At 41.5% G+C, this 13,695-nt stretch overlaps 1 protein-coding gene across 1 annotated transcript in view; it reads left to right on the forward strand.

Moving 5' to 3' along the window:
• The window catches only part of tenm2a (teneurin transmembrane protein 2a), a 206,692-nt gene that overhangs the window by 131,869 nt on the left and 61,128 nt on the right, over positions 1–13,695 (forward strand). The window contains exon 4 of the mRNA XM_058649424.1: positions 10,240–10,446. Coding sequence (XP_058505407.1) covers positions 10,240–10,446 — 207 coding nt within the window. The remainder of the gene's footprint in view (positions 1–10,239; positions 10,447–13,695) is intronic.

A 13,695-nucleotide genomic window follows, 5' to 3' on the forward strand; every position in this document is an offset into this window, starting at 1 on the left:
AAACTGCTGAGACAGGAGAGTGCAGAGATATGGACAACGTAAAGAAGTGTGTGTATACAATAAGTGTATCTTTGCACTGAAATCTGTGAGTGAATGAGTTGAGTGTGTGTGTGTGTGTGTGTGTGTGTGTGTGTGTGTGTGTGTGTGTGTACTTATCAAATATTACAAGGCAAGCACAGCTGGTCCACCCTCTACAGAGATAAAAGCATCTGCCTCTATACCACTGAGACTGCGGCCTAATGGCACTACAAGACTGAAGCAGGAACACGTGGTTAAGGAAAGGGACGGGGGCGGGTGCTACAAAAAAACGATGGATGGATGATATCATTATCATCCGTGGCCTTTAAACTGCAGCAGGTGTAAAATGGGCTGTTCTACCAAAACTTCTTGTCGTCAAAGAGACAGAAACTTTCTCTTTTTCTTCTATTTCTCCTTTGAAAACACCTTGACCTTTGCATAATGCTGTCAATTAAAACTGTTCATTCTTTCCCCTCATCATTCTGCAGCTATTTGCTGCCCACTGAAAATGAATTTTCTTCTAATGTCTGAGGGTGCATAAAAGACCAGAAAATATTTTCCTCCACAGTACCCGTCTCTTTCATTCTTCCTTTTCAAGTCACAAAAACATTGAAGTTGCAAGACAAGGTTATGTATTTGGTAATAGGCATTGTTGCCCCCAAGATCAGGCTTTCAGTCATATAAGTCTTTTAAAAGATATTGACTCTGGTTATGTACTGTTACCAAGGACATGCATTTTAGCAGGCACTGAATACACCATCTTTTAAATTTAAAAACACACGCACACGAACATGCACACACAGTTCAGTGGCACACAGCAGAGGTGCTATCAGTTGTAGTTAAGGAGGAGGGGTCTTAGTTACCTCTAGGTTAATGATCCTCATTAATATGTGCTAATATACCCCAGGTCATGCAGTAATTAAAAATCTCATTCAACGCTCTCAGCTTAAACTGACTGACTTGGCTTCGTCCTACAAAGATAAGCATTTAATATTTGTCTCCGAGGTCTGTAGTTCATAGTGAAGGGGTGAGACTAATACCCTAATCTTGAGCATTGGACTGGGCTGTCGGTCTCCTCCAGTGCCTACTAAAAGTATTTTTGCCTCTGCTTGGCTGGGCACAACTGTTTATGAGCCGAATGGTTTTGCAGGTTGTGCCTTGGAGAGTTGCATCACGTTTGCAAGAGAGTGTTTGTGCGGAATGGGCACACAAACAAGCGCTCCGACTCACACACTCAGGCGTATACACTTGGATGCACAACTGCAAGTGAAGTCCATCAGCATGGGGACTTCCTTATTCCTCTGAGTCAGCTGATGTCAGCTGATGCAAGCTGTGCTAATTGTAAGTCTGTATGGCAATTGTGACTCTTACACACGCACTATATGGAAATGTGAGTGTTTAGTGTGTATTTTCTCTTGACAAACAGTGGGCCTCGGAGGCTTGTGACTCAGCCTATCCCTGTCTCACACACACACACACACACACACACATTTCCACTCAGCCATCCATGACCAAAGCAGCAGCTACTTCAAAGGGCCTCGGCATGCATGGTAATCTCCAATCACATCCCTCTACTCCCCTCTCGGCACATTCACAAACACAAACACATCTTTGTGAGCAGGAAGATGATGATGATGGCAGATATTTTGGCCAGATTTATAGTTACATCTGTGAAAGTGAGGTGCAAGTTTGCCCCGCTCCTGTCATTTCTGTTTGAGCTCGCAATCTGCATGTAATTAACATCTGATTTACTAAGGCAGCAGCTAATAATGCAATCAGTGATTAGAACCGCCTCTTAAGCACATTCTGCCGTTGATGTAGCGCTCAGGAGGTGCAGTTCAGCGGCAGGATTTTATTAGTGGGATGCAAAATATAACATTGCATTAAGAAAACCAAACAATTAAATGTCACTTTTATTTACAAAGCTAACTGTTAAGCACTCACTGGGAAGATGAAATGGACTGTCTATGATGATAAACTTGTAAATTGTTATTAAAAAAGATAATTGAACCATCTTCTGAAGAAAATAACATTCTGAGTGAAAAGGTTAAAAAAAAGGACAAACCGACTGTAAACAACAATCAGCAATGTGCTCTTTAACTCTTAGCTACTTTTTTTACTTTCCGTTTGTTGAGTTTTAAATTAATAAAATAATCATTTGTCCCGACATAAACTCACTGCGACTCCATTTCCCACTTTGTTTGTGTTGCCCCTCGCGCTTTCGGCTCTCACTGAGACTGTTATATAACACAGATTATTTGACTCTTCTGTTTGCCACAACTAATGTGCTTTAAATGTAAATGTTATACCTGCAACAAAGGCCCTCACAAATGTGCCGGACCCATTGTTATTATTATTATTATTATACCATGAAAGCGAGAAATACACAAGGTGTTCCTTAGCTGTCAGGCTAACTCCTTTGATAAATAACACACTTCTCTGAGGCACAGAATGCATCTGAATCAAGGTGCATGAGGCTCGGTAAATTTGGCTCAGAGTGTGGAGGCTATTCTGTTCACCTTGAGAGAAAGAGAGAGCTCAACAGTGAGCTAGTTAGAGGGAATGTAATGTGTCTTACTGTGTTTTTTAGGCTCTCAGTCCTATTTTTCTGCTGCTGCTATAAATAGAGATTTGCAGAACATCAAAGAGAGATGAGGTTTCTCTCAGCAACAGGCCAGAGAATACTCATTATCCACAGGCTCTAAATACATCACCCCTCTATTGGCTGTTCCAAGCTTAGAGGATACCAGGGACTCTCTGTATGTGTGCATGTGTCTGCTAATCGTCAAAGGAGACTCTGCTGACTCAGCCTCACAAACTCACTCTCTCTCACTCACACACACACACGCACACACAGAGGCAAACGTCACACAATGTAACATCTCACACGCACAAAAACCCCTTTATTGAAATTAGTTTATTCATGAGATTACAGTTAAACATGCTAGATGCATGCACCAAAAAAGTCACTTACCATCTCTTCTTCCCTTAGACTCCTTTCATGCATTTCATGGACCTACATTTTCATGACAACCACAGCAATTGCCGCATATTTGCAGACACCTCTCTCTCTCTGTGCTTTTTTTGTGCGTTTGTTGTTACATGTATAGCTCTGTATTCTGGCGCACTCTTCTTGCTTCTACATTATGTTTTGGGTGCTTCTTCTTGTCAGTACCGTTTGAAAGTATTTGATTACTGACGACTGCCGCGGTCTCTCATTTTGAGTGGTGTCGTGTCTGTGTGAGCCTTGTCTCCAAAAATTTCATCAAATTGGGCCTATTTTAAAATACACATGGAGTTTTGTGTTCCTTGCAAGTGGAGTGGAAAAAAGACAATTTAAATCCACCGAAAAAATTATTGTGTGCTAGGAACATGATTAAAAACAGTCAGTAGCTGGAAGTATCAGACTGGAAATTAAAGGTGTCACCAATGGGTGTAAACATTTAATTTTGGCTTCCGTGGCTCACATTTAAGTGCTAATTAATGAAGGTGTTTTGAACAATGAATTAAGTTTTTATTTCTGGCAACCCGTCTTTTTGGCAAATCCTTACAGCGATCTTTATCAGAACACTTAATCTTTCAGTAAACATTAATCATAGCGGGTTTAAAATAAAACGCATCTTTGTACATGGCAAGCAGGTGAAGGATTATAAGAATGTCCACCACAAGTCAAAGCTGTTGTCATATACATTATGTGAGTGATTCCAGAACATGGCAGATCTTCAGCATCATTTCACGCTGCACCACAGCATCTTAAAAGCATTCTTCAGTTACGATAACACACAGATCCTCCAGATACAGCATAGTGGAAGAAGGACTTTTCAAAACTGCTAATGGATTTCTGTTGTTTTTGCTAGTGCTGTCACTTGCCATCAAAGACCTTGTCCATGTGTCGCTCTCAAGTGAGAAAATGTGGAGGCAGTTTGTTGGTATTATAACATCCACGTCCAGTTATGTAAAACATTTGGATTTAATGGGAAAATGCTTGGCCCGTTCATGCAATTTGGAAAAAAAATGTAGTAGGCACCGTATAATTGCTGTATATCTTTAAAATATTAATAACAATTTTAAAAAAAGAATTGGCATTTTACAATTCCATCACCTATTCTGTGGCAGGAAATTACTTAATTTTCTATGGTTGTTGTCATTTCTATTATTATATATTTTCCCTGAAATGTAATATGACATTTCTCTCCCGCTATCAGATTGATTCACAAATAGGACTCGGACGGCATATTGAACACAGCAGCAGCAACAAAGCTTACGTATAATTGCAGAATTTGTAATTTGTAAATAAACACAGATAATTTCCACTTTTGCAGATCTATTCCTCCCAGCCGTTACAAAGCATGTTCAAAGGAAATGGATACTGGGGGGATCAGTATCTTTCTCTGCACATGGGGTTGAGGGACTGTGTGCACTTTAAACACGTCTCCACATGCACGTTCCTGCTTTTATATGTTTGCGTTCTTATCCGACGCATCTGTGCGTGTGTTTGCATTTATGTGGGAGGGGGAGGCTATTTATTTTCGATTGTTTTCAATGAGGGTCCACTGTGTAGAATCCATAACAATACCATCAATCCACAGCAGCAGCAACAACATGGATGTAATTTATATGGTAATGCGGCCTCCATGGTTGGCCCAAGTTACGCAGTGGACATCACTGACAATGGACATCACGCGTGTGCTGTAGCATCCTAATGTAATGTATAGCCACAGACATACAGACACACACACACACACACACACATAACCACACGTCTTGCACTTTCCAGCTACAGGGAGGCATGTTTCAATTAGCAGATTCAGATAGATGCTGCGATGCGTTTGTGCGTCTGGGTCAAAAGGTTGAGTGAATTGCTTTGTGTCAGCTGGTGTCTCTCCTCATCTCTGCTCTTCTCCAAGTAAAATCAGCCACTCGAGAGAAGAGAGGAGTGAAGTGGGGAGCGACCTCCTGAACCAGATGTTGGAATTACTCAGAGATGATGTTTAGTGTGTATTCATGCTGCGGGGGGCTCTTCCTCAGCAGCACCACTGTGTGTGACTCGCAGCCCTTGTCATGGATAAAGTCGTGACTTCAAGTCATGCGCATGATATATGTGGTGTTTAGACGATGAATGAAATGTGGTTGTAACATTTTATCGTTTCCTTTCTCTTATGTTCCAAACTTCTGTTGATGTTTTGCATCTCTATTATTGTGAACACTTTAAGAAACTGTCGACAAATCATCCGGACCTATTACTTCCACTTGGCCACTGAGTAAACTGCAATCTTCAACAGAGGTGAAGTTTGATTTGGTTTGAAATTGTTAGACAAAGCAATGTTTTTGAGGGCATCTGGCTTCCTCTTTTTACAATTCTGCTCTCTACATGTACTTCATTTTTTTTACTTGTCAAAACATTTCATTTCAGGTAATTGGTTGTTTCTTTTTTTTTGCCTCTCCATTTTTGCTGGCAGCCTCTCATCCAAGGGCTCTTCATTATGAGCTTTGATTTAAAGAAAAGGATTAAGGCTTTGTTTCAGAAAATCACATTTCAGATGATATTATTCAAGTTAGTTAGTTTCGTTTCTCAACAAAAAAATGCAGCAAGTGTTTCTCTTGCTTACATGACATGTACAAAGAACGGGTGATTCTTGAGCAGTGGCTTATATTTAATCTGCATGTAAAACCTTTAGTAGCTCAATTGACTTGAACAAATAAAACTGACACATGCTGTGAATCCACAAAAACCAGTTGTAAATTATAAAGTAATAAATAAAATAGTTACATATGCTATAGTTACATATAGTTACATGCATATGCTGATCCCAAATAGCAAAGAAAAGAGGGGGATGTTGTGGGAGGGCACATTCACAGTATGAAGCGGATGAACTCAGACCATTCCTGGATAGGCTGCAACATCTATTTGTTGCTCACACACATGCAGACAACAACAGGTGTGCATGTTGCCACAGTCGAGCTGAATGTGAAATCTTAAAAAAAGGAATGAATACGTGGAGAAAGGAGACGAGCAATTCAGTAAAAAAAAAAAAAGGAGGGAACAGGAAGAGAGATGAGATTGAGGAGACAGACTGCGCTGTATAGATAAATAGAGAAAAGGGCCCATTGTGTCAGCAGCTGTCATCACTAAATAGCCCTCAGATCACTGTCAGACACCATCACACACATACACACATGCATATACACACATTCACAAATTGACTGACAGCTCCCCCTCAGTCCAACATCTGTGCTGACAGCAGCCAGGGTAATGAGTCTCTGCATGTGCCAGCATGGGTGTGTCGCCTCTTATTCCCCCCTCTTTCCTGTATACTGCTCATTCAATCATTTCACGTCTCTCTTATCTTGTTGTCAACACCGCACACACACACTCACTCACACGCGCGCACACAGTTATCCGTCATCTATACACATGTGCAGATTGACTTGAGTCACATGAGTAGCAACTAAATGAGAGTAGCATCAAGTGTAGTGAAGTTATGGTAGACTGTTTTTGTTGGGGTTTTTTTTACATTGCCATCCAGGTGTGTGCACTGTATTTCACATAAAGGTGTGGAGCAACAGAGAGATGAAGAGATGATGAATCACTCTCGTTAGAGGGGTAATTTGTCTCTCCTTGTATGACTGGGCTCCAGCTGACGCATCATCCCTCGCTCCACTCTCCTCGGCCTGCCACTCCTCACCTCAGCCAGATGGGTGGATGGATGGACAGAGCAAGTTGGGAGGGAGGACTGATGAGAAGAGAAGAGAAGTGAAGAGAAGAGAAGAGAAGAGAAGAGAAGAGAAGAGAAGAGAAGAGAAGAGAAGAGAAGAGGACACAGTCAAAAGCATAAAGTGTCCTATGTGTAATACTGCTGCACAGTAAAGAATGACTTCATTGAGAAACAATCGGTTATGCAGAGCTCGTAATATGATGATTCAATGGATGCACACAGCAACAGGCATATACTCATACACTTGTATGGCTCATATGAGAATATTAAAGCCTGTGTGCTCACGGTAACAAACAAACGATGATAGCGTTTCCTTTTACGCTGAAATCAAATCATCAAGGGACAAGACGCATGCCTTTTTTTCCACTTCACTTATTGTCAAACTCATCAACACTTGAGAGAGTGATTTGATTCAGAGTGAGAGCCGAGCACGGACAGAAGGATTAAGAGATGTATACAGATGGCCATGGAAGCGTCTGAGGGATGTCAATGAACAAATCATCAAGAGAACCACGTGAGCTCATTGCCAAGTCTTTGTTCTAATAACACAAAGCAATTTCCACTGACCTTTCTTGAAATGTAGCGGGCAGAAATGACTAAGTTAAGGATGCCCCACAGCATAATTGCTAAGGAGATTAACGTTCCCTTAATTGCTTTTGGCCAACAAGTGCAATTTTTCCATTTTTGTAATTAAAGTGATTTAAAATACTAATAACTACATTCACATACACATAACCTTGTGTGCACGGGTGCGAGCACACAGCCCGCGTAAACATATAATAAAAAGAAACACAATAAAACAACTTCAAGGTGTGCCCACCACACACACACACACACACACACACACACACACAGTTTTCATTGCTTGTTGTCACCATTAGCCTGATTGAAGTTCTTGTGAAATATGCAAATAACAAGATCCATTCTTGCTGTCAAATGAATTGATTGATTTATTTAGATCAACAGCTCTTTATTTTCTGCATGGATTTTTTCCTCTTCACCTCCTCATCCCTTTTTTTTTCTTCCCCCTTACGTCATTCCATTCCACTGTTCTGACCTCTGTTATTGCCTCCTCTTCTCCTAATTACCTTCCTTTTTACTTTGTTCCTCATTGTTACTGGCAATACGTTTTGGCAACTAAAGGCTTCTGGACTGTCCCCTTCTCTCCATCCTCCATTAGTTTCCCTTGCTCTCTCTCCTCTCTCTCACTTTCCATTCCCGTAGTTACCCCCGTGACCTCGTTGTCTCCCCTCTCTTCATCCATCTCTCACTGTCCCTCCCTGCTTCTCCTCCGTCTCCCTTCTGTCAGGCACAGTGTTTGCTTTGCCACTGTTTATCCATTTTTCTCTGTTTGCTCTGATGAGATTGACCGGACACACTTACGCACACGCGCACACACACACACACACACATACACAGACACACACACATACCTAAACAGAAGACAAGGATGGCATCTCTCTGGGGTGCAGTTAACGTGGGGCTGTGGATCGATCCTAGCTCTGGTTTCCATGACGCAAAACTCTGAGCTGGAGCAGTTTGGACAGCAGGACCGATGCATCATTCTACATTTGTTCCTATCAATTATTTCTCTATAAAGCCACATCTCAACCAAAACTGAAATGTAAATGTGCGATTTCTGCCTAATGGACTTTACTTTAGCCAGCGTGCATGCAAACTACAGTGTGTCCAACACTCTAAGTGTTCCGTAAATGACACCTACATTGATCCTCCTCCCTCCCTGTTGTTTCCCTGATGCAAGCAATATCACACTATGGCATTAAAGAGTCTCCCATCTATCACTGCCCTAACACATTTTGATTTCTATCAATACTCTGTGATGGGAAGGTGAATGCTGTCAAATTGCAATCACACCACATCTTTATTCTGAAGGCCTGCCAGTAAGAAAAGAAGGGGAAAATATGCTATGATGATAAATGTTAAGCTATCTCACATTTTTCTTCACAATCCCACAGCTTTTCTTTGCTCTGCCCCCTCTGTTCCTCCCTGGTTTTTGTTCCGTTTGAGAAGAAAGAGAAAAGGGATGATGAAAGTGGACATCCCTCACTGAAAGGCTTGGCATTGTAACTTTTCTCCCATTTTTTTCTGGTGAACTTTTCAGCGGCGAAATAAGGAATAGATTAAGGTTGTTAGAGTAGAGACGTGCAAGCCTATTTTTCATCCTCCCACTTACATTTCAACTTTTGGAAGGTGAATGGGAAAATGTGACTGAGGAATAAAAAAAATAAGAAGGTGCATTGTGAATCTGTTTGAAGGAAACGTTGCTGGTGCCTCCGGGCTATCATTTTCAGTGAGGAATCAGAAGAAAATAAGTGATTATTAGTGTGTCAAAGTGCCTTCGGTTGACTGTCTAATTAGAAGTTGTAATAACCTGAGTCCTTCAGTGGATTGGCTGGACTCAGTGGCCTCATTCTTACCATATTGTTGATTGATTGAGCTGCAAATATGGCAGGCGTAATTATTCTATATTTTGAGCCGTCTCTAAATAGAATTTATTAGATTTGTCTTTGTCCTTGATTCCAAACCTTTGGAGAGTAGAAGGAATTCTCTCTTTCCCTCTCTTCTCTCTCTGGTGTATGGGACAGCCTGATTGTGTCCACACTTCCCATGGCTCCTACTATTTAAAGACTTGGCTGTTAACTTTCCTTTGTCTCACCATGTAAAGGACAATCAACGGCCTCTCATCCCAAATCTTACCCCTTTAATTGTTCAACTAAAGCTTCATTAGTTTTACAGTTCTGGTTTTATTGTGTTTAGTGTGACCAGTGTGACGCGGTGCCTTGTGTGAAAACTTAGATATGAATGAGTCACTTCACTGACTTTACTACACTCTTCCACTTGTGTGACTGCTACAGTACATTTTATCATTGAGTATTATATTTGAATTGTCACCTGTAGTCAAACACAGTCTCTCTTCAGTAGAAGTTATCTAGGGTGATAATATCTTATGGGTTTTAGAATGAAGTTTCTCTGTGAAGAACAAAAAGTGCACTTTCTTTGTCATTTATTAATGAGTGGGTGTTTGTGTGAATCTGTCTGTGTGCTTTTCTGGTCTCAGGAAGCTTTTGTGTCTGTGGTTATTCCAAAGCGCATGTTGACTATCGACCAGCAACCTTACAAGATCACATCTTTCTACATCAAACCACATAAAAAGAAACTATGAAACTTTTAAAAACAAATAGTTTTTCAATGAAATTGCTAAGAAGCACGTACATTTGGATATTTATTTATTTATTTATTCATATTATTAATCTGCATCACATAATGTTTTGCCACAGCACTACAAATGAATAAAAATTGCAAAGGAAGAGATTTACAAATTTAGCTTTTGGATATTGACAAGCAACATTATCCCGATATCGAACATGGCTCTTGGAAAAGGCCTCTGTACGCGTATCACTGTCAGTCATTGCCATCTGTTTTGTCTAATGTTTCCCCTCCCTCCCTTCTCCCGTCTCCCCCTTTCTCTTCCTCCATTCTCCAGGTCGTCCACTCCCTCCAATCTCTTCCTCCTCACTGCTCCCTCCGTCCCTTCCATCCTCCTCGTCCATCCCCCACCACCCCTCCCCTGGCCCCTCTCCACCGATCAGGGAATGCCAGGTGCCCCTGCTGGAGAAAAACTCCACCCACTCTCACCTGGAGCCCCATCGGGATGACTCATATTTGCTCCGGGCCCAGCCCTCGTCCACAGGTAGGAGACCTAGCCATTCATCCCCTCCCCTTATCCTTTCATTTATCTCACTTGTGCATCATCGTGTCATCCATCAGCATTGTCACTGCATTACCTCATCATGTGTCCAGTTCATGATCTGATTCATTTAATTACTCCAAAGTCTGCATTGGTTTGCATTGTAGTAGAAAATGAAACAAAGGCACTTTTTTTTAATTAAAATTAAATTTAAAAAAACAATTTTATTAAAATTGTATTGATATTAATAAGAAATACATTTTGAACATTATGATTTTATTTGACTGGAAATAAGTCATTATAGTATGTCACAATATAAATATGGACACAATAAAAACATTCTAAATTTATTTATATAATACATTTTGAAACGATGTATACACAAGGGAGAAAGAAAAACATAATTGACAAATGTGTAATTTTATGAATTTTATGTTTGTATGCACATTTTAAGCAGATTACTAGTGACTTGTTAAAGGTTTATACTTTAAATGTAACCCTCCCACTGTTGTCAACTACTGCCAGAAAACAATGATGCAAGTGAAAGGCACCTCTGCACAGAATGGTTGACAGTGAGTAGGTGTGTTTGTACTCATTTTCCATATGACATTAATAATCCACCGGAAAGTGAAAGGTAAGGGGATAATGAATTTTAAGTGCCAGCAGGAGAATCACTGTAGCAAAGACAAACTAGTTAGTTTCCTTGGCTCAAAGCCTTCTCTTTCATCATTGGACGCTCTCTTGTTGGCTGTTACAGGCCGGGTGTGCTTATATCAGCACCTTGCAACTATTCTTCTCACTCTATGCACGCAAACACTCCCATAAAACCCCTCACACACACACACACACACACACACACACACTGCAGTGATGAGTTTATTCATCAGCATACACATTTGTTCTCAACAATTAGCTACTGCGGGCCAAAGCTCTTTGTCCCTTTCTGCCTCTCTTTCCCGCTTTTCCCCTGTTTCTTCATTCTTCTGTGCATCTGTACTTGTAATCAGCAGATATATTTAGCTGAGGCCTGATGGGAGGGAGAGGGGTGGGCAGAGAAGTCCTAATGTGATTTTTGGTGGAATACAATCTATTGTTAATGGCGTTAGGCTCTCCTTTGATCCAGTATAAATCTTCATTAGGGAAGGCCCGGGTCCCAGGTTCAAGAGCAACGTGATTAGGAGGCTTTTAAAATGACGTTACATCAGCCTCCTAATTGGTTTACTGTTTGCTGGGGCAACATCAATCATTAGCCCAGTAACCACACAGCAAATAAATTCACTCTGCCACTGACACCCTAATGGCAGACACTGGCAAAGAGGGAAAGTGAGGCTCACAGGCACACACTCGTTTTCTCTCATTCTCTCATTCTTCTTCACATACACCCACACTTTTTGTTCTGCGGCTTCTTTCGGTCTCTGCTGAACATGTACACACAGAGACGGCGGGCAAGAGAAACAAAGAGTGAAAAAAAAATGACAGAGAAGCCGAAAGAGGTGCAAAGAGGCAAATGGGAGCATGGAGAGAGAAAGCCAAACTTTGACTTTTGAAGTTGTTTAATGAGATATCTTGCATAAAAATTCAAAAAGAAGAAAGACAAAAAAAAAAAAAAACACTTTCAAAGTGCAACAGTAAAAATAGCTGGAGAGTCTGAAAGGGAGACCAAGAGTTATAGGGAGTCAAAGAGACAAAAAGCGGAACGCTGATGGGAGGTTAGAGGGTGAAAGAGAGATATTTGGATGGAGGGAGAACAACATTCAAATGGAATTGCAAATTGCCATGTTTCCCAGCCAGGACTGGTGATCTAATGGGTGCAGAGAGAGTCTTTGGCTTTGGGCGTCCATTAAAATCGACCTAAATGAGTTTTAAGTGGCGGACTGGCACTGCATGAACACATCCTGGCATGTTTGAAGACACGGCAACGGCTGCAAGGAAATAAAACACCTCTAACAGTTGACTTTCTCTGCATGCTCTGTGAGAGTGCATGCCTGTCTGGATGTGTGTGTTCTGAGAGCTCCTGTTGAGAGTGGACGCTGGGCAGGAAATGAGTCTTACCAAGCCAGGCAGAAAGTGACCACTGTGAGATAATCCTCAGGAAGCTGCATGCTGTTTGTTTGTTTGTATGTTTATGTGTTTGTGAGAGTGTGTATTTTTTGTAAAGTAGTCCACCATTACCTAAGCTACCAGGTGGACAGACATGACTTGTGTTCTTAGTGAAGCGTGACAGGTGAATAGGAACGGAACGTCGTTGCCAAGGATTGGCTGGGAATTGGGTCTGTGAATGTTTATATGGGAATACTGTCTGGCTCAGAGCACCTGTCTGGGTAAGCTCCCCCGGAACGACAGGAGAGCTGAGACGGCCAAACGGAGCGTAGCAGATCGCTCCTGGAAAGAGCTAGCATTAGCGCTGTCTCTGGACATTCATTATGCATGGGGAATGCTAAGCTATTTTTAGCCCAAGCCTCTTGTAAAGTGGCTAGCTCTGCACTGCCAGGGAAGCCACCTCAAGTCACTGTCGAGACAAAGAATGTTTAATGGCTTTGTTGAAACAAATCTACAGAAACAAAGGAACAACAACGCTAATGCTAATGCCCATGCTTCCAAATGGTGCTTATGTAAGGGATATATTTGCATAACAGTGGGATGATTTGTGTGTGTGTGCGCGTGTGTGTGTGCGCATGTATGTGCATGTGGGTGAAATGCACACATGCATTTCTGCTCGCTGTTTGTTTTTGGCTGAATCTGAAGACGCTTCTCTGGCGTATTATTGCCTCCTAATTAGACAGAGATGACTAGCCAAGGCAGAGGCGGTGCGTGCGTGCAACTTTTTCCCTTTTTTTGTGTTTGCATGCGTTTGTGTTTATGCCATTTTCTTTATTTTATTTTATTTATTTTTATTATATTTTATTTTTTTTTAATAAAGTCTCTGGCAGCATGTTCGTGTGTGTGTGCACATCTTAGTTTCACCTCAAGCTCTCCTTCCATTGTGCTCAGCTGCTGCCGGCCTGAGAAGAATGACAAATGAGCAGCACGTCAAATTCCAAATTCTGAGACAGAGGACGAAGTGTATGAAGCAGGGGCACATGGGAATGTACCACCTTAAACATAGCAATTAGAACTGGTGCATCGGTCTGAGAAGCAGTGGAGATATGGGGCGTGAAATACAGAGATGGAGAGATGGAGGGAGTGAGAAGGACAGAGTGAAGGGTGGGAGCTGAGCAATGCAATGATCCCTTTTAAAGTGCTGAGTGTGCA

The sequence above is a fragment of the Solea solea genome, chromosome 14 (assembly GCF_958295425.1).
Source record: "Solea solea chromosome 14, fSolSol10.1, whole genome shotgun sequence".
NCBI lineage: Eukaryota > Metazoa > Chordata > Actinopteri > Pleuronectiformes > Soleidae > Solea > Solea solea.